The sequence below is a fragment of the Apus apus genome, chromosome 4 (genome assembly GCF_020740795.1).
Source record: "Apus apus isolate bApuApu2 chromosome 4, bApuApu2.pri.cur, whole genome shotgun sequence".
Lineage (NCBI taxonomy): Eukaryota > Metazoa > Chordata > Aves > Apodiformes > Apodidae > Apus > Apus apus.
Genome location: NC_067285.1, coordinates 32,556,929 through 32,577,915, shown reverse-complemented (window position 1 = coordinate 32,577,915; position 20,987 = coordinate 32,556,929). Strand labels below are relative to the sequence as shown.

Below are 20,987 nucleotides of genomic sequence, written 5' to 3'. Positions count from 1 at the left end.
TTTTTTTCTCTGAATTTAACTATGATTCAACTGAAAGCTTTAGTTTCTCCTATGAGAGATCAGTCACATTCAGAGTATGATACACCTGCATTTCTCTTGACTTTTTATTGTTCAAGGGTGAAAAAAACCAAAGATTTACAACAGTTTGTGAAATAGAAGTCTGTATTTTAATTATCAAGACAGTTTGTGAAGTTGATAATACAGATAGTACCCAAGGTGGGTACATGAAACAGAGTACTAACTCTTAAATAAAGATGTAATAGTAATTGCAGATAGGAAAACAGAAGGGAAACAGATCAGTGGGGTGTTGTTTTAAAAAGTGAAAGGAAGTGCTTCTGATGCTGTTGAAGCTTTGCAGGCAGTGCAGGTCACCTCAGTTTGCAGATGCTCCTGGGTGGTTTGCTCGTGGTTACCCCGATGAGGGGAATGTAGTAAAGGGATGTTGTTTTCTGGGCTGCTGCTTGGATCTTAGGAGGCAAGTGGGCAGTCTGGAGAAAGGGGAATGAGGAAGGCTTGTAGTCAGTCTGCCATCTTCTTCCCTCTTCTTAAACCTTAGAAGCAAGGCTCTGAATTTTGTATTTCAAGGCTTCTCTATCAGAGTATAAAACAACAACAAAAAAATTGAGGCTGTATGTCATATTTTGCAAAGCACAGAAATTTTGTAATATTTTTATAATAATCAGTTACTTTAAGGAAATTATTTTACATACACATGTACAGTAAGTCACGAGCACTGGAGAAAAATGAGATTTTGCACCTTCCATGTTCTGGACATATCCCGTATTCTGTAGGTGAGGTGGAGGCACAGCACAACCTGAAGAGCAGGTTTTATGGTGTTACCCAGCCATATCCAAATCAGCTCAAGGCTCTCCACATCGTGTGCCTGGCTTTGGGTTGGTATGTTCCAAGTGCATTAGAGGGTGAGGAGAGAAAGCATGGATTCTCTTTTCAGTATATGACTGCAGGATTATTTTATTATTGTTTTTCCCCTCTCCCCTAAACTGGTTACAGACAAGTTGTTTGGCAGCACTGTAGCACTTGCTGTAGTTACCCTCCTCTGTTCAGGTGAAGCCCTGGTTATTTCAGAGGGATAAAGCCTTCATCTTCAAACAGTGAATTCACCTGTATTGTTTCTCCTCCCTCTGTTCACCTCACCAAATGTCTGACTTCTGTCTGAGTGACTAATCAACAGGAAATAATTTCCACTGAACCTTTGGTTTCTTTATGGACAGGAGTCAAAGTAGTATGGAGTTGCCATCTACTACAATTATTCCCAGAAGCTGCAAGGCTACAAGCACCCTTATGGTATTTCCTATTTGATGCATTTTACTTAGTATCCTTCTAGTTTAATTTTGTTGGGTTTTTTTTAATATGCATATTTCTGAGAAAAACAAAACAAAAATGCTCGCTCACCTTCAGAGCATAATGAACAACAGAAATAGTGCTGAACTGCTGTGTTTTTTGCTAAAAACTAACCGGACTCTGTTCCAACCTTTTTAAATTGATCCAGAACCTTTCAGGGTTCACAAAGCCTTGCAATGGTTTTTACACTTTTTATTCAACACTGCAGCCTTTTTTAACACACATTTTTTTGTTTGGTGCCTCTGGTGGCTGCTGTTTTGGCACCCTTGGGAATTAAATCACTGTCTTTCTCCTTAAAATGGCACTGGCAGTGGCATTCAGCTTCTCCTAGTATGTCTCTGTCTTGATGTAGTACTACTGTTTGTAAAGGTTAGCAAATAGTTTTGCCTCTCCATCTTATTACATTCTTGATACCTTTACTCTAGGGCAGAAAGAGGTAAGCCCATATCCAGCCTCTGGCCCAAGCTCCTGACTGTCCTGACGACAACTGAGAGCAGTTTCCAGCTTTCTTAGTGTAAAGGTGGCATTTCCTTGTCGTGGCGTGTGTTCTGTGTAGAGACATACCTCTGGTTTGCTGGAAAGAAGGTCAGATGAGAAACGAGGGACAAAGCTTGTGTTTGGTGGGTCTGGCTCTTAGTGCTGCCTTTGCTGGGAGGGCAGCAAGGCATGTTCACACCAGTTCCTGCTCAGAGCACAGCCCTGCCTCCCAGCACGGGGCTTGAGTTCTTCAGCTAGGTTCAAGTATAAGCAGAGTAGATGCCCTTCTGTCTGCCATTATGTGGTCAGGGGTATTATTGCTGCTTCAAGGCTGATTTGTAGAATGACCACAGCCACTTGACCACTTAGAGGTCAGTATCTGGGGATATGGAGGGGGTGTGACCTTAATGTGAGCAAGCGTGATCAGGGTATTCGGAAATATCCACGTCACCAAATACAGTGTTAATGCAGCATATGCCCAACAGCAGCAATACCATGATTTCTTCACTGAAAGATTGCATCATGGCTGTTGCCTGAGCTGGTAGAAGATGGCAAAAGGTAGAAATATAGAAGGAGCTGTATCAGATTTAAGCAAGATTTCCTTTCACAGTATTTTTCCATGCGTGTCTCACTCCTGAATTGTTAAAGTTGCCTGAGATCTGTCCTATTGGTCAGCAGGTAGTGGATCAAGCAATTCCACTAGTTCCGTGTGCTCTGTGCTGGCAGAGGGAAGGAGTGACACTGTTCAGTATGCACTGGGTGGCTGAGAGTTAATGGTAAGAGTCTCAGAGCTCAGCAGAGTATCTTCATTTCATGGTAAACTTGCTGAAAAGCTGTAGTCATCCTTGTTTCGCAGACCCATGAGATCATCCCCATGTATGGACCTCTATTATTCCCTTAAAAGAAGTAACTGACCTTATCATTGATGTCACCTTTAGATTTATGGAAAAGCCACATGTCCTCAACATACTGAGAAGCAAAATAAATACAACCAGAACTGTATAGGAGGGGAAGGGGGTTTTGAGGACAGTTGGTTCCACGTGTCCAGAATGCACAATAATCTGGAGATAAGAGTACTTCTGCTTAGTGTTGTGTCAGAGAAAGAGGAAGCAAAGGAATGTAGTTTCTGCCGCATTTCTGTAAGTTGTTTTCACCATTCAGGTCAGCTTCCCACTTCCACCTGGACGACTTGATCACTAGTTTTCTTGCTGTCCCGTGGTGGGTCTGTCTCTTTCAAGAGCTGCAGGTTAACTAATGCACTAGGACTAAAACGAAAGTATGTGGCCATTGACACGAGTAACTTTGGTTTATATTTAGCATTAGGCAGTGGTTTGTTGTTCAGGTTTTGTTCCTTGGTTTAAACATAATTTTCCTGTTGTCTGAATCATCTATGCAGAGCAGCGTATTTTTCAGGGAGTAGTGGATGAGAAGACTTTTCTGTAGGTATGGGCCTGTGGTAATTGCTAGACATACTGTAATGCTCTGCTCTTAAAAAGCTTTACTGTTTTGGTTTTTGTTGTGTTGGGTTTTTTTGGGCTAAATGGTTATAAAACAGATTATAGTTCCCAGTTAATTTAGTACTTCAAGATTTTTTTATGCTGGAATATACTTGATTCCATTTGTCTCTCTTGAATGTCTTCGTTAGTGCTGTCTGGTCTCGTGTCTGTATGGCTTTTTAATTGGGCAAGTCAGCAGTAACAGATGAGGATAATATGAATATTCTAAAAGTGATTTCCTTGAAGACTTTAAGAAGTGTTTGTACGGATGACATGAGCCATAAGCACCAGATGCTGGACGTCTATTACTAGCAACTGTGAGAGCTTGGTGCTGTTACATCAAGGGTTTTTGCTATCATGGTGTGGGCAACATAGGATATGGCAGGAAAAAGTTGTTGCCAAAGAAATTGCTGCTGTTGGAAGGGATATTCCAAGTGTTCACTTAGTATTTCCTCTGATTTTCCTTTTTTGCCTAACATAGCAGCCTATCTGTGTCAAGAGCATTGTGTTTTCATGTAGGTCTTTTTGCAGCTTTCCTTTACACAAACCAGAATTTTGCTTTTGGAGCTTGTGGTTCAAGCTAGACTGACAGAGTCAATTACTTGGAGAATGTTATCTTTCTTTTCTTACACCTTTTTTAACTAACTGACTGTGAGATGTGTTTGCGTTTTTGTTCAAAGGACATGTCCTGAGCTGTCCACCTAATTCTTTCCAAGAGCAGTTCTTGTCTATAATATGTCAGGCCCTTGAGACCCCGCCATCATCATAAAGCTCTCTCAGCAGACCTTATGTGACAAGTAGCTGGTGGGATTGGGAGTGCACATCACCTCCTTGCTCTCCCATGTTCCCATCTGAGAACCACTCAGATAAGGTCTCACTCCCCTTGGCTTTGGACAGTAGGCAAAGCAAACAGAAGGTGGGTGGAAGGAAGAACTATCATGGAAATACTGCAGAAACAAGTCCCCACTGAGTTTCTCAATCACAGTGCCATTCTTCTTGGCATCTTTGCTGCAGTGTAGAGCCTGCATCTTTTGTTTCCTTTTCAGAGTCAGGCTGTGCAGTGTTTGACTGAGTGAATATTACTAGTACTTCAACAACATTTGCAAGAGTTGTCTTTCCAATCAATCCTAATACAAGCCATGCTAAAAAGCCATACAGCATCAGAATTCTGCTCATGCAGTGCAAGGACTCATAAATGTAAATCTAGAAGTAAACATGCCTGTTTAATGGGTTACATAGCTTGGGATAAAAGCAGGTTTTTTTCATCAGTAAAGCAGAGTTATTAGTATAGTAAGGGACCTTCTCATGGTGTGGGACAGCAAACAAGTCTCAGAGCAGAATCCCTCAGGATTTTGTCAGGATTTCTGTGAACAAGCAGCTGTCTGTACAGCATTGCCTGCCAAGGCAGTAACATAGGCCCAAAGTTTTCTTTAAGTAAAGTCCTGTAGGCTGAGGAAAGAAGGTGCAGCTGTAGTTCTAGGCCTTAGAATAACGTTTAAGTCTGATGAAAAAAATACACTGTGTCATTTTAATTCAAGCCTATCTTGGCATTTTTTGGACATGTTTTTAACTGAAATACTCTCAGAGGATACTTCCCCCTTTCGGTCCTAGGAAATTTCAAATAGTGTGAATAACTTAAGTCTCATACACCAGAGAGCCTGGACCAAACATCTTTTCCAGTGCTTTCACCTTGGCATAGCATAGTAACAGTGACGCTTGCCAGTGCCAAGAACTGAACCTATTGAATCGTGTTGAATATAATTTTCTGCAGAAGCTGTGTGTCCATTAAGAAAAGTTTCTAGCCTTCTTGGTAGTTAGGAAAACGTTTGAAAAACCTAATAAATATAACCAGGAGTGGCCTGGCTTGCTAAATTTACGGTAGGTAGCTCAAAATAGTAAGGAGTGAGCTAGATCCAAATTCAAGCAGTTTGCAGTCCCTGCAGCCAGGCATTTCAGCAGGTGAGTTTCTGCCTCAGTGTGGGGAAGGAAATCCCTTCCTCACCCCCGGCATTCTGCAGCAGGAATGATGAACACAGTCTGTTGCCGGTCGGCAGCAATTTCCCTATTTGTAAGATGAGGGGAAATAAGTGAAGTGAGCTAAGGGCTTTGTACCACACCGTAAGCAGACATAACTCTCTGCCAGAGGGCACACAATCTAACAGGACCCGTGTTAATTTTCCCACATCTTGTCTCTCTTTTTGTTTTTTCCCCTGACACTACCGTTTACTCTCATCACCATGTGGCTGCAAGAGGACTTCCTTACTGATGCCTGATGAGTAGAACAGGAATTAAGACCTTCCATGTTTTACCTGCTTTTTTCTTAGATTCATAGTCAGTGCTGATGACTCGAAACATTCTAAGTCTTTATATGTATATCACTTCATGTCTTGGCACTTGAGATATGTTCTTGTACGTGAAACTTAGCCCAGCATTGATCTGTTGAGCAAAGTGTGACCCCATAGGGCTTGGAAAACAGAAAATAATTATGAACAAACTCAGATTTATTATTTCAAGTTTCATGATATTTATTCCAGTTCTGTGACATTTTTGAGCCTGACTCATGATTTTGAATGCTGGAGAATTGCAATATAAAGATTTCATTCACACACACTCTGTTATACTTTTTTTTTATGTAAGTAGTTAAGGGTGGTGATGAGAACCCACCCTGAAAAGTGTGGGTGATCTGGGAGCGTGGGAACATAATGACCCTTTTCTTTAGTGCTGTAGAACTGTTTGTAACTGAGTTGTCAACAAAAGAGATCTTTTTTCAAAGCATGAGCAACACATGTATCAAATAGATAAAAGTACAAAGTGTTTCCAAAAGTACAATGTTTCCAAAACTGTTGGTTTGGTTTTTTGTTTTGTTTTGTTTGGTTGGGTTTTTTTCTGTGTTTTTTTTTTTTGTTGTTTTTTTTTTTCATTTTGTGAAGTACATATTTTTACTCCAAAATTCTGAAATTAGTTTCCTCTTGGTGTATACCATTTTAAAGCTAGGTACTTCTTCAGTAAGAGTCAGGTACTAATGAAGACTACCTAGGACTAAAATGGCTTCTTCTGTTCATGTCCTTATGGCAATTGTAATAAGGAGGAAGTAAAAGTAAAAAAAATTGATTTACTCTAAAAAGACCAAACCAGAAACAAACCTAAAGCCCCCAACTCTTAGAATGCAACAAAGAGGATGACACTAGGTGGTGTTTTAGCTCTTAAGTGTTGTGACTGAAGGATTATGATCTTATCTGGTGTCCAAGGCAGCACTTCAAAGAGCTGCTGTTGCCTTTTTGTCTGACATGAAACAGCAGCTCGTCAGCGAGCTAGACAGGGTCTAATAGAAATGGGGCCAGTGTATCTCAGAAGAACCAAGGGAACTCAAAAGTTTAGGTCCAACACATCCAACTTGTTCATCTTCTGTGAAAGAAAGCGTTAGCTGTACCTTCATAAGGACTTAGGAATTATGAGTTGTAAGAGAGTTTCTTCACAGTAAAGGAGAGTACAAATGTGTAGTGGACATCAATAGTTAATGACTAGATATTAGAAAAGGATACTATGATGTTTAATTTAACATACCACTATTATTTCCCTAGTATGAGGAATCTTAAAACACTGATGTACAGCTCTAACCAAATATTTCAATAATTACTGAATGATCTAATTGTCTAGCTAATGAACTCTGTAACTAAATGCCATAATTTCAGTTATAAGTGCATGATCTGTAGTACTGTGGCAGGAAGATGTAAGATTTTCTACTCCGGTTTTGAAGCTGAACAAGAAAAATAAATTTGGAAATCAGTATCCTATTTTGATGTGGGGAAGGAGTAGTGAAAAGGAGTAGTCCAGCTGAGTCACCTGTGTCATGGTCACCATCTCTTTCAAGAGATCTCTCATATCAAACCACATTTCTGTTTCTTTCACCTGATTTTCGTACTAGTTATCATGTTAAAGGGAGTGTCAAAGTTGAAGTATTTTATCCAACATACATATTATAAACACATGATGTTGTAAGTATTGCTATGATAGAATTGCATGCAGTTCTTGAAACAAAACTGCAAGTTAATGGTGCTATTCAGAGGCCATGTCAGTAAAAAAGTAATTCCTTGGAAATATTTTGAGCATTGGTTCAACATACAACCAGAAACTTGTGTGGTATTTAGAAGATGGATTACCGAGCCATTACCAATCTAGCACTATAATTACATATCCATATTAATAAACATCTGTCACAGTGGCATAGCAGATGTGCTAGGTGCATATAGAGCACAAAATGTAAATTTTTTATGAGTACATTCTTATTTTTTAGTGTAAAATGTTTTAATTACGTATATCATGCCATTTGCTTCATTTTGTAAAACTGCAAGTGTGTTTTTCTAAAAAGACTGAATCTGTGAGGACAGTTTTCTGATAAATTCTGAAGTATTACTCTGCTAATTGAAAGAACTAATTATAAGCAGTGAATTTTGTTTTCCATTACTGACGTACAGCCTAGCAGACTTGTTGCAGCATTTTGGTTCTGCCAGTCCTAACTTTGGTACCTCTCTAGACTCAGTAGCATCTTTAATTCTAATTGCTGTTGAATGTATAATACATGGCATGTAGAAAGTACAACTTCATGACTCCCTTGTCTAAATATCAGGTGTCACAATCAGGCAAAAATTGCCATTATTTTCTCAACACAGAACTTGAAAGCTTGATGAATACAATTACAAGGTTTAGTAGTTTTCCAGAAAACTCACTTCCTAACTGCAAAAGTTTTATCTTTCCCATGTTCTGTCCCCTGAACTTCCTTCAACTTAAAATCCATTTGTCATATTTGCAAAGTCTTTGTTGTTTTTTTTTCTTTGCAAAATGTTAGATAAGGACTCTGAAAAACAATTTTGCAGTATTTTTGTATATCAGTTGTCAAATACGTCTTTTTGAGCAAAAATGTTAGCTCGTTACTGATAGCCCAGGTGCATTTTTAAATCAAGCTTTGGTATTAATTAGTACTTATATGGAGATTTTTCAGACTGATTCCTTTGCTGTGACATACTGGGTAGTTAAAATTTTAATTGTACGACCGAGAGGTCTTGTTCTTTCAAGTAGCTTTTAAAGCTGTTAATGATAGCTTGTGGGCAGAAGTGTGGAAAAATATTAATAGCACATGGTAACACCAGAAGTAGGATAGCACATGTAAACTCTGAAAATGGCATGACTGGTGATGAGCAAGATGATGCTACTTACAATAAGGCATTCTGAAAGAGTCATTTTGGAGTCAACATTTCAGTGGTATAATGTTTGTGCTGTGAATTAACTTAAAAGATTTTGAAAGCTGTTAGAGGGAAAGCGAATAAGAGATTTGCAGAGACTGTGTAAAGTAATGCCATCAGACCTGACTGTAGCATGGCCTCCTTTCTAGCCATGATATTGCTGCTTTCTATCTGATACTGCTGCTGTCAGTCACTTTGGCCAGTTTGCACTATTTTCTTCTGCAGAAGTTTATTTTTCTTTTTCCTTAAAGTAACTGCTTCTGGAGACCTGTGGGTAAATGAGTGTTTCAGGGCTGTGCTTCACATGTGATATTTTTTGTTCTTCCAACCGTCATCTCTTGCCTGGTTCTTTCAGTCAGTGACTGCAGTTCTGGCACGGAGCTACAGGACATCAGGGTGTCCTGTTGCTGCTGCCCGGCAGGGTAGGAACACACTGGAGAGGATGGCCTGGTAAAGAGTGGCCACTCACTGCTGTCCTTGCTAAGGGGAAGCCCTTGTTTTGAATTGGACAGAGCCTCAACTTTCATTTTAAGGTAGAATAGTTTGGGCTTTCATTATTATATATTACAAGTTTAAAGACGTGAGCAGTGTGCAGCCTTGAGCTTTAGAAATAAAATTAGCTTTAAGTGGCATATTTTTTGGCCAGCCTTGCGATTTTTGAGATCTAGATGAGGTTTTCTAATTACTGTGATTGAAGATAAAGCCAAGGGGAATGAGAAAAATGGAGATAAGAAGGGTTCAGAATTAAAAGTGTGTGTTGTTGATCCAGCTCTTACAGCTTAATTGAGTTAGAAAACATCTCGGCAGCCATGTTCACACCTGCACGGACTGCACGGCTAGGTTCTGGCTTGCTTCTCTGTTTTCAGGTGGTCTCTGACATACCCTCAGCAGCAAGCATGTATCTTACAGGTCTCATGACAGTCAGAGTACAGAAAATTAAATTTCTGAAGGTGCTTAGTTGTCTCCCATCATGCAGCGAGGAGTCATGTTGTCTAAAAATGGAAAAGGCCCAAGGTGGAATTACTTGTGTGAATGGCAGTGGGCACTATTTAGTGGCAGCAGACCATAGTTGCCTGCAGGGTAGTCACAGCATGGGTACTGTGCAGGGGCAGGCCTTGGGGCAGGATGGCTGCATGCAGCAAGAGATGCAGCCAGTTAAACACCCAATCAGCAGGTTTTGGGAAGCACTGGAGGGAGTTGCCAGGTGAGCTGGTGGCAGGTTAATAATAATAATGCTTTGCTAGAGTAGACAGAATTGCATGGAGAAACATCCTCCAGCCCTCATTGCTTGCCCTCCCCCCTATTTAATACCTGGAGTTTATGGCAGTGTGAGGCTACTGTGATTTATCTTGCCCAGCTGCATAAAATACCTCTGTTTGATCCATTGGCTGTTTGATCCAGATTATTTCCAAGGAAGTCGGGTGGCAGATAGAAGAAAAGGATCCCACATTTCGTACATTGATCTACTGTGTGCTGAGTTAACTGGGGAGGTGTGATGAAAGCCAGAAACCTGTTGAGAAAGCAGGTCAGTCTTAGTGTGTGTGTGTGTGTGTGAGACCAGTTTTGCCAGTTGGTTGGTATTGTGGATACGCTGTCTTTACTGGAAGGTAGTTTCTGTGTAGAGGCAGTTACTCCACAGGGTGTCTGATTGTCTTGGCAAAAAAATGTGGTGGTTAATGATGTGAACTATGACGTACATGAGAGCGAACTGAAATCATTGATCTATCTTCCTATGCAACTTCTACTGTCACCTGATTAGTGGGATTGTGGTCAATTAGATTAGGGGGGAAACAGATCAAAAGTGTAAGCTCAAGAATGAGGGATGGGACATGTAGGTACATATAATTGCATGATTACAGCAGTTTGGGTATATAATACATCAGCATCATTTTTTTAAAGGTTACAGCATAGCAAGATGACTTTACCTCTTTTTTCTACCCTAAAAATTTTGCTTATTTAAGTGGCATTGCGGTATATTTGCACTGTGCTGCTTTCATATTTTGCTTCATTAGTAACTGTCTGATGGCTTTGCCCTGCTTCTAAGCTGTTAAGTCTTGCTTTTTCTAGACCATATTAATAGCTCCTGTTGAAAATTCAACACATGGTCCACAAGAGTGGGAAGCAGATGGGCCACTCTGTGGTGGGAGACCTCAGAGATAAGGCTGATTCTGCCTCGGCTGTAACTCACCTCAGTGCTTTGAGGAAGTGCAGATGTGGAGCTGAGGTGCTGTTAATATTCCACATTGCCAGACACCTCCATGTTAGCTCTTCCATTTCTCATGGGAGACAACCCTCAGTATCTCTGCAGACAGGCTGTCTTTGTAAAGGACACGATACGACGTGTCCTTTTGCATTGGCCACTTCATTGCACAGTCCAGGTCAGACTACAGGGAAGCTTTGCATATTTTTCAATATGTATGCAGACAATTGTAATAATACTTGGTTAAGACAAAATAATTTCTACTCATGGGAAGGCTTGGATTTTTAAAAATACCGAAAATAGTCTTCAAGTCTGTTGAATGGTTTCTGATATTGGAGATGTTAAAGTCTTGGGATAATTTCTGTTCACGACGTGGAAAATAGGAGAAGGGAGATGGATGGAGCAAATAGCTGGGACACTTCGTGTAATTATCAAAACAGTAACTTCAGACATGTAACATAGCCATTACAAATTATAGCGAAATTCAAGCCCATGATTGCTAAGATCTAGTGACATTCTTAGCAACTAAAAAAATAAATCAGTGTGTCCTTTGACAAGTTGGATTTCAAAGCAGAAAGAGATGGAGAAACATCTGAGAGATGAGAGGAAAAAGAAGTGAGAAACAAATAATTGATGCCTGATTTAGATACCAGAAGTCACTCACTTGTGATACTGTGGTATTCTCCTGTGTTGTACCAGTAATGCTTGTGTTTGGATAAACAGCGGGAGATTTGGGGAGAGATTTCTGGTGGCACAAGAGAAAGTTGCTATGAAATAGCTGACAGGAGGAATCAGTTTCTACATCTCTAAATTGTTTCCTCTCTAAGTAAACAAAACCCACATCATCTGCTCAGTAATGGCATCATCAGTTTTATTCTGGTGTGCTATATTGTAGCCTTTGCTAGAATTTCATCTCTAGTTTTAATAAAGCACAACCAAACAGAAGTGTTTCTATGTTTACATGCACTTAGGTAGCTGAAAGTCTAAGAATTGCCAGCACTTTCTGTATGTCGAGTTGTGCACACAGACATCCTTAGACCGTTGGATTTTTCTTAGTCTTTGATGAAATGCATCAAAGTGTCCAGTTTATACCCAGCTGAGACCTGCTGCAAGAGGGCAGCTTCTTTTCTTTCTGCTAGTTTTATCAGTACAGGCCTTTGGCTTTCCTCTCCTCTCTCCTCTCTCCTCTCTCCTCTCTCCTCTCTCCTCTCTCCTCTCTCCTCTCTCCTCTCTCCTCTCTCCTCTCTCCTCTCTCCTCTCTCCTCTCTCCTCTCTCCTCTCTCCTCTCTCCTCTCTCCTCTCTCCTCTCTCCTCTCTCCTCTCTCCTCTCTCCTCTCTCCTCTCTCCTCTCTCCTCTCTCCTCTCTCCTCTCTCCTTTCCATTTCTTTTTCCCTTTTTTTTTGAGTCCACTGGTGCCAGCTGGGTAGAAATCAGACATTTTCATTCATGCATTTCATCAGGTGTGGCAAGAGAAGTCCAGATGTCTTTGAGATGAAGATTTAGACTTTAGGATTTACAGGTGAAGGGAATGGGTGTCTGTGTGCACAAGTGTCACCACAGGAAGATGTCACAATTCTTAGCTTTTAATGTCTGTAAGTGTATTTTATATCGGCACTTCTGAGTTTGGTTGATGCACATCAGAGTCAGTCTTGGGTGGCAAAACACAGGAACTAAGAGCAGAAAACAGAAATAAAGGACTGGGTTCCTTGTAGGGTAAAACTTTTTGAATAATAGCTTTATTTATTTTCTAAAGTTGTTGAAAGCAAAAGGGATATGGGGAGAGACCTAGATAAGAAAATGAACATCATCAGAACAAGAGTGAAGCATCCAGATAGTAGAATCTGCCCCAGTGCAGAAAAGCTGAGAAATCATAGGACTGATATAAACTTGTACTGACGTAAAAGAAATTGCTGTAAATAACAATACTTTCCAGTTCCCATTTAACAACCACAGTGGTCTAAATGATTTAATTACTCCTGTGCATCATTACAGTGACCTTCACATTTGTTATTTCTTTAGCCACAGTTGCATTGTCATGGTGTAAAGGTCTGGTAGAACAGGGAAGTATAGTTGGCCTCCTGCCAATTTAACTCAAAGTCTCAACTGTGTTTATTATTTTCCCCACTACTTCAGTTTCTTCAAAGCTTGTGCTGTAGAATTGATTAAGCTAATTATTGCACGTTCATCCAGAAACTCTATCACTTCCTGCTGTTCCTTGGAAGAGAAGGTTGCTACTTTGACAAAACAGATGTCTTCGAGAGAAGACATGCATGATGTTAGGTGAGATGTCGTTGTTGATAGACCCTGTAGCCATAGGGCTGTGTAATTGCCTTGTATTCCTCTTGTGCCACATAATCCAGTGACTGCAGTTGAAGAGGAGTTCCCACATCAAGGTTTTTCATAGAGCCTTACTGCTTATTCCAGTAATAATAAGCTGAAGCTTTAGGAAGTGAACCCAAACCTAATCCATTCTATTGGCACTTGGGCTTTTCTTTCCTAAACTAAGTCTTGCGTCTTTCTAGAAATGCTCCTATAGAGACCTTGTCTCCATAAAACAAAGCAGAACTGTTACTGTATTTACCATTTTCCCATTGCCTTTTACTTCTGTGGCGTGCTGGTATTGATTGCTGATGGATTTGTGATCCACTGAGACTTCAAACTGGCCTGTTGTGTAGGCACTGACTCTCTTCTTAGATCTGTGCATTTCATTTTCCTACCTGGGGGCACATATCCTTTTTTAATTGCATCACTTATTCTTCCATACTTTTCTCAAGGTAATTCTTAATTCCAAGGCTGGCCTGCCAGACTAGTTTCTCCCCCTTTTGGCACCAGTATCAGGTTTAAGTTCATTAACCATGCTCTTGTTTTCCTTCATTTAAGTTGTAAGTCAAGAACTGAGCAGGCAGATCCCAAGAAAACCAGGTTCCTTGTCTTTTTCCCATCATTGTGACAGTGGCCCTTTGATAACCAGTCAATATCGGAGTATGCTCTTCCTACAGTTTTGCATCTCAGTTGCAATTATGTTATCTAGAACACATAATATTTAGTTAATTTATGAAGGTGCAACCAGAGACAGTTTCAGAAGCCCATCTGAAGACAGCTGGTATTTAGAGCTTCTAATATTTCCAGAAGCCACAAAAGCTTATTTTAAACTGGTCTCACAATACTTAGCCTTGAAAAATTATGCTGGCAGTTACTCATCTTGTTATATTCTGCAGGCTTCCAACTTGTTTCATTATTAAGTTTGCTGGTAGTTTATGGTGTTAAATTTAGGTTAGGTAGGAATTTATTTTTTGAGACTGACTACTCTGTAGAGGTCCCTGTTGCTGTTTTTGATGCAGGGGAAGTACAAAACATTGGCTGAGGTCAGTACAGTGAGTAGGTGTAACCCCCACTCAGCTTTGCTCAGAGACAGAACACTCTGCCTGGACAATGTGAGGGCAAAGGCCATTTGAGGTAAGAGTACCAGTTTCTGTTCATGTAAGAACAGAGTATTTCTGATGGTTACTTTTCAGTGTGAAATTCCAGTGTGAAGGAGAAAAGCAAGCAATGCCCAGTACAGATGCCTAGTAGTCGTTGTTAAGTCTAGGCAGGCCTTATCCTGCAGCTCCATTGTTATCATGGCTTGGAACAGGAATGATATGACTGAGAGGCTTAGGTCTCATTATTTTCCAAACCCTTTGGTGTTGTATGGATAAATGGTCCAGCTTTTTCTTCTTCTGATTGTACTTTCCAAGAAACATTTCTGTGAAGCTTTTTTTTTTCTTCTACAAATGTGTTGAGGTACTCTAAACTGATACTGTTGCACACAATCCAACTACCTACCTTCTAGTTAGACATAGTAGGATGTTTCTCTCAAAGTACTTATGATGGATTCCCAGCTTCCACATTGGATAGAGCAGGTAGCATGGAATTGCTCATGAGTTTAATATTTTCTGTCTCATCTTTGTTTTCATAGCCTTGAATGTTTTGTCAGCTTACTTGGCTAGTAGGGCTTCATGCTTGGAAATAGTGAAGTGTGAGGAAAAAAAAATACATTAGATTTTCCATGCAGTGAATTAAGATGGAGCATTCAGAGTCTGCTCTGTAGGCTGTGAACCCAATGAAATCATTGAGAAAGAATTTCAGTAAATGCAATACCTGTGTGAGCTGAAGTTTGGCTTTCAAAATTACAGAGACTGGATGCAGGGGAAAAGATAAGGCTGACTTATGGTCATGGCTGCTGTAGCAAAGAAATCTTAAATTTCTCTCACAGAAGAGGAAAAAAGATGGAAAACTCCATGAAGGATAAATTTTGTTATGCTGCTGATCGGGTACATGGTGGAAGGATTTTTTTATGTCTTTAAGCATCTGCTGTAGGTGCATGAGCTAAGGATGATCTTCCTAAGCTTCTGCATGCAGCTCTGCATTATCTACAGTGATCTGGTTACTGTTAACAACTAGACCAGTACAACAGCAGTCGCAGGGATGCTTCAACATCTGATGGAGGAGAATCATGGTCTACACTTGTAGAGTGAAAGGGATGTTGCTTTAATGATAGGGAGAGAGAAGTAAGTGAAATTCTGGGGGGGAAAAAAAATCCAGATGGTGAGATGGATAGCCCAAGAGAAGTGGTTTTTCATACGTCACAGTTTCCAGAAAAAAATGTGAGTAAATATAAAACTGTTAGGAAGACTTCTGCTGGCTGGAGAAAACAATCTAGATGATGGAATATACTTCTTGTGTCTCTAACATCTGGATTCAGGAAGTTAATCTGAGCTAGTGGCATTCTGAATCTGCTGGTCTGGTGCTAAATCAGGAAAAGTGGGAACGCACAAAATACACTGCTATTTTCAGCTTCTGGACTCCTGGTCAGACTGACTCACTGTAATAGCCCCTGTTATCTTTTTTAAAACCCACTTATACAGGCTAAGTCTCACTCTGCGCAGTTGATTTATTTAGAGTTTGCAGTTGTCCCCATAGAAATTCCATCTTGGTGGTTTTGTTTGGTTGGTTGTTTCTTCTGTTTGGCTGGTGATTGAGCAGATTGGGTGTACTCTCACAGGTATTCTTTTAAAAGTATTTAGTGTATAGGATTACCAAACATTACTTGGGACTAATGGTTCATTATGGCATGAAATTTGTATTCACAAGGGTCTCGATTTTACATGAAGGTAAAAAAAGGAGCACAGACGGTTCTTGGTTGTGTAGAAAAGGAGCCTTCTTTGTATGTCTTTATAATACCAGCCCGAGTAATTCTGAAACTCTTGTTTCTAAGCAATTACTTCAAGACTTAGCTGTGGTTTATAGCTCATAAGGATCCTGCCCCACCATTCTTAGAGAATGGAGTACAGAAGAACTTGAACCACTGGTGGAATTACATGGCAGATGGAGCAGAAGTCTTGTCAGTGCTCATTGCTGAGTGGTCCTCTAATGGCCCTCACAGTGGCCGTATTTGTGGTGGAAATGAAGACTTTCTTTTCAATTGTTTGAAATACCTTTGCTGGGGTACAGTTGCTGCATTCTTGTTAGCCAGATCCTTTGAGGGACTGGCATAGGTACAAGAAAATTGCTATTTTAATTAAACAGCTTCCCCTTCAAAGGACTCAGCTAGTGTGTCTTCAGGTATCAAAAAAAGCTGCTGGCTGATACTCACAAGAACTGCCTAACCCAGAAATGTCATGCACTGTAACACTATCTCTCCTTTCCTGCTGCTGTAATTCTGGGAATGTTGGCTCAGCTTTTCTGTTGTTTGACGGGTAGACAGGGCCGTAACTCTCCATGAGGGTACTGGACTACTTAAGAGTTTGTAAAGAATCTGAAGGACTTGCTGTGAACAGCCAACATACCTGTGGCCTTTGGAACTTGTTGCAGTGCAGGAAGCAGTGCAAAACTACTCAGTGGTGTGAAACAGTGGGAAGGGTCAGTGTGCCAAGGTAGGAATTTGGTTGCGTGTCGAAGGGTTAGCAGGGAAAATACTGGTAAAGTCACATGAAGGGTATGGTGAAGTTTGAAGTATTTAATCTTGGACACATGGGACTGCATTTGCAGATGAATTCCTCACACTATTTTTCTTCTGTAAACTCTGATCATTTTGCAGAAAAGGTTTTCCATAACAAGAAGATACCTTTCTGAAGAAACATAACATGTAAAATACCCAATTCTCGGCAATTCCCAATGTGGGATTCAAAAGATGATAATAAGGAACTGCACTTTATAAAGTATGCTTTTTTAATCCCCAAGGATCAACAGTAGTTCTTAGCTAAGCAATATAATTAATCAAGAAAAGAAGAGATTAAACATTACCGGCCATGTTGTATCATCACTATCTTTTTACTGAATGAATGTATAACTGCACGATATTTTCTGGCTGAGTTTTTTCCTGGAATGGCTTACCTGCTTTAGACTTGAAACCATACTGGCTTCAAGGCTTGAAGAGTCTTCTCCTTTGAACAAAAGAGTGTAGTGGTTTTTTTCCTTGTTTTCTGCTTGCTTTGTATATTGCAGAACTTGCAGCTTGCCATGAAGCCTTCAGGAATTAAATGTTTATTTAGTAAAAGTATTTGTCAAATATGTTGAATGCAAAAGTTGAGCTTAGCAGGGTTGCTCACTTCATCTGTGTGTGAAGTATAATTAAGTGGGTATTTTGGGTTAGCTGAAGTATTTCAGCATAGAAGAAGCTGAAGCATAAGAGAATGTGAAGATAATGGTTGTCAATAATACTGAAGAATGCTTAAGTAGTCTTATTTTACATCTCATGTTGGTTGTTCTAGAAACCTCATGTAATGGAAGTTCTTGGGGGATGCTCATACAAAAAAACTTGGTGTCTTAACAAGCTGTTCACGAGAAGATTAGTCTTCTAAACTAAGAATTGTTTTCAGTTCAGACAATTATTTGTAAAGTACTTTATGGCAAATCTAAACTGATTTTGTTGTACGCAATCTAACGACATACCTTCCAGTTAACATAGTTGTGGCCCGAGTGCAGGACCTGACACTTGGCCCTGTTGAGGCACAAGTATTGTCCTGAACTCCATATCCTCAGGATCTGGTGTGAGTTGTGCTTTCAGTAGGACACATTTTTGTTATCCAGTTGATGCCAAGCAATACAAATTTGTGGGACCTGAAAACAGTCGGGTGAGGCAGGGATTTAATTAATGTCGCTTCTGCATGGATTAGACGTTTTATGTAGTTTGTATGTGCCTGATTCGCATGGATTTAATCTCAGTTTTTGCATCATGTATTAATAGGGCACTTTGTTTCATTTGAAGGGGTAGAGGACCACTGAAGAACACGTCTGATGTCATTAATGCAGCAAAAATGATTTCAGAATCAGGATCAAGGATGGATGTCCTAGCACGGCTGATTGCTGACCAGGTAGGTTATTGATGCAGCAATGCATTCAACTTTGTCACAGACTAATCTGTCCAGAGAACCTCCAACGCCTCAGAAGGTCACTCACAGTAGCACTTGTGACATTTTTAGATCTACCTGTCTGCCTGTTTTTGCTTCTTTCTGATAGATACATAGATCCATCCTGTCTTCATTTTATGTGTGCATTCTCTTTTTCAAACGTATCAAAGCATCTGCTCACGTGCACTTACAGACACACATAGATGTATGTGTACTTGAATCACAGATGTATATGTAGTGTATTTGTGAGCTCCTTTAAGCTATCGGTGCATCGTTCAGAGATAGGGTGTATATGAATATGGATGTGTATATAAATATCTCTTCGTAACTCCTCTAGGCTATGGATGCAACATTTTACATGCGTAGATAGAGCACTCTGTACTTCCTTGGGTGTGTTACCCAGAACCCACTTTCAGGAGAGCCAGCGTAGCTGTAGGATTGTTGTGTGGGCAGAGGCTCCCAGTTCTGGGCAGATGCTGGGTCTCAGCTCCATGCTCAGTAAGGGTTCTGTCTCTCTTTTAAATGACTTGCTTTCCACCCTAACCTCTGTATTTGCTAGAAGCTCCGTTTTTGCTTTATCTAGGTTAGCTTTCCTATCTCTTTCCCCCCAACACTGGCCATTTCTTTGAAGCATTGAATTCCATTAGTTTTCTATGTAAATACCCTTCTGGAGGGTCAGTTCTGGCCTTGGCACACCTGCAGTCTCAAGGTGGCTTTTCTAGCATGTGATAGAAAGAGGTCTCATCACAAATTGCACAGGGTTAGAGCTACGAGCAGCATGAATCAGTAGGCATGGTCTCATCTTTTCCCGCACAGGAGCTTGGTAAACAAGTGCACCAAGCAACTCATCACAGCCCTCTTTACTAAGTAAGGCTGGTTGTTTTGGGGCCAGGCAGTGCCAAAAGCAGAGTATTGTGAAATGTCAGGGTGCAGCTGTCAATCTAAAGCATTTATGTTCCTAGTCTTGGTGACTGCCTTTTAGGCACAGGGTAGCATGGTTTAGTCACAGTCTTCCACACTCTCCCTTAATCTCTTTTCCACTCATTTCTGATTTTCCTAGTCTAGTATCTGTGAAGCAGCAACAATCTGGTAGTGTTTTCTGTCACTTGTCTCTGAATTCCTAATGGCAAATCAAAGAATTTATATTCTCAACCTATACAGTTGTGATCCAGTCTTTGGAAAAACTAAGGGAAATATCTTGAGTCCCTATTTCTGACCCTGGCAGGTGTTCTTCCAGCACATTTTTATTTTTGAGAGCATAGCAGAATAGCTCCTTTGAAGATTTTATCAATTACAAATTAAAATTCAAAACTATCACTGTCACTGGTAGCTTGCAGAAAACTATACGGTATCGAAGCCAAAGATGAGTCAGGGTCATGTTCTTTTGCTGCATTTAGAATATGGAATCCAGTCTCGCTGAAAGTTATTGCAGAAAATTAGTTCTTCCCTAAAACTTGTTTTTCTATGATTGCAGTGACTCCAGGCTACAACTGTGAACAAAGCAGTGTGATGAAAATGTAGCCATGGACCATTAGTGCTAATAACTGGTGTGTACCCTCATAGCTGCTGGGAACTCTGACTTCATTCAAGTCATTGTAGCTTTTTTACTGGACTCATTCAAATTACTTGCATTTTTCCTAGGTCAAAGCTTGCACACAGGTGATCCCCTTGACCCCTGGTAGTTATTCCATCTTGTGTGTATCTGAAATACGTTTGTCAGGTATAGGTGGTGCTTGTATTTTAGATGTAGTTTCATGGTATGAGCACTGGAAGCAAATGAGCATTTACAATGTAAAAAAACGCCAACAAACCAACATCCCTTCCAGTACCTGTGTGGTGAACACAGCCAGAGTCATCGCTAAAGATGTGTCAAACTTAGTAAAAAAAAAATCTTGCCTCTGCTTCCTGTATTACAAAGATGTATAATATGATCCCCTCATTTCTATTCTCTGCTTCAACAGTGAAAATAGCTTGCTCTACATCATACAGTTGTCACGTAACTTCTAAGATACAGGGCCTTGCATTGTTCCTGTGCATACTTTTATTGACACTTTTAAATCACTTGCTAGGAACTCGGGCAACCCTGTAAATCCTTGTTATCCCTCACAATACTGTTGTATATTAGGACTCAAACCTTGACTGTTCATAGTTGTCCCGTGACTCAATCAGGACTCTGCCTTAGGAGTGAACAGGACTCCGGCAAGGCACGATAGCATTTTCAAAGCTGCATGCAAGGAAGAAAAGCAAAAACGTTGCTGTTTCCTCCATCTTGCTTCAAAACGAGCGATCCCTGCATAATGAAGAATCATTGTTGTATCTCTTTGATCTTTTTCTGTTCATAGAACATTTTCAAACCTCTTGCTTTTGTTCACACTCTGCGATTTCAGAGATTCAAAGCTAAGAACTGAGGAACTACATTGTTGGTAAGGTTTTTGCTGTTAGGAGGGAAAAAAGACCACCCTGAAACTACTGCAGTATTTTATCACTTATCAGCCACAAGAACGTATGTCTGATACACTTCATTTCAGAATGTTTGAAGGAAAGGGACACAAGGTAGTACAATTAGCAGAACTCAGTTTATTTCAGTCTGTACTCGCAGCACTTGAGGATGACTCAGAGTTAACAACAGTGAAAATAATCACAGCAGCAACATAAACTTAGGCTAATAAAACACAAGTACATTGATCATAAATTTAGTTTGAACTAGGACTGTTACAAAGCCATTACCAAACCTGTGACCTGAAAGTCCCAAGATAATTAAGGCATTTAGAATAGCCTGTTTTAAATTGAGGATATCCTTTTTTCTTTTTCTGTTCTTTCT

General features: G+C 40.2%; 1 protein-coding gene across 8 annotated transcripts in view; it reads left to right on the top strand.

The window, feature by feature from the left end:
• CTNNA3 (catenin alpha 3) overlaps positions 1 to 20,987 on the top strand; it is a 424,834-nt gene that overhangs the window by 390,214 nt on the left and 13,633 nt on the right. For all 8 annotated transcript variants that reach the window (XM_051618547.1, XM_051618545.1, XM_051618546.1 and 5 more), the window contains one exon: positions 18,025 to 18,130. In XM_051618547.1, the coding sequence (XP_051474507.1) occupies positions 18,025 to 18,130 (106 nt within the window). The remainder of the gene's footprint in view (positions 1 to 18,024; positions 18,131 to 20,987) is intronic.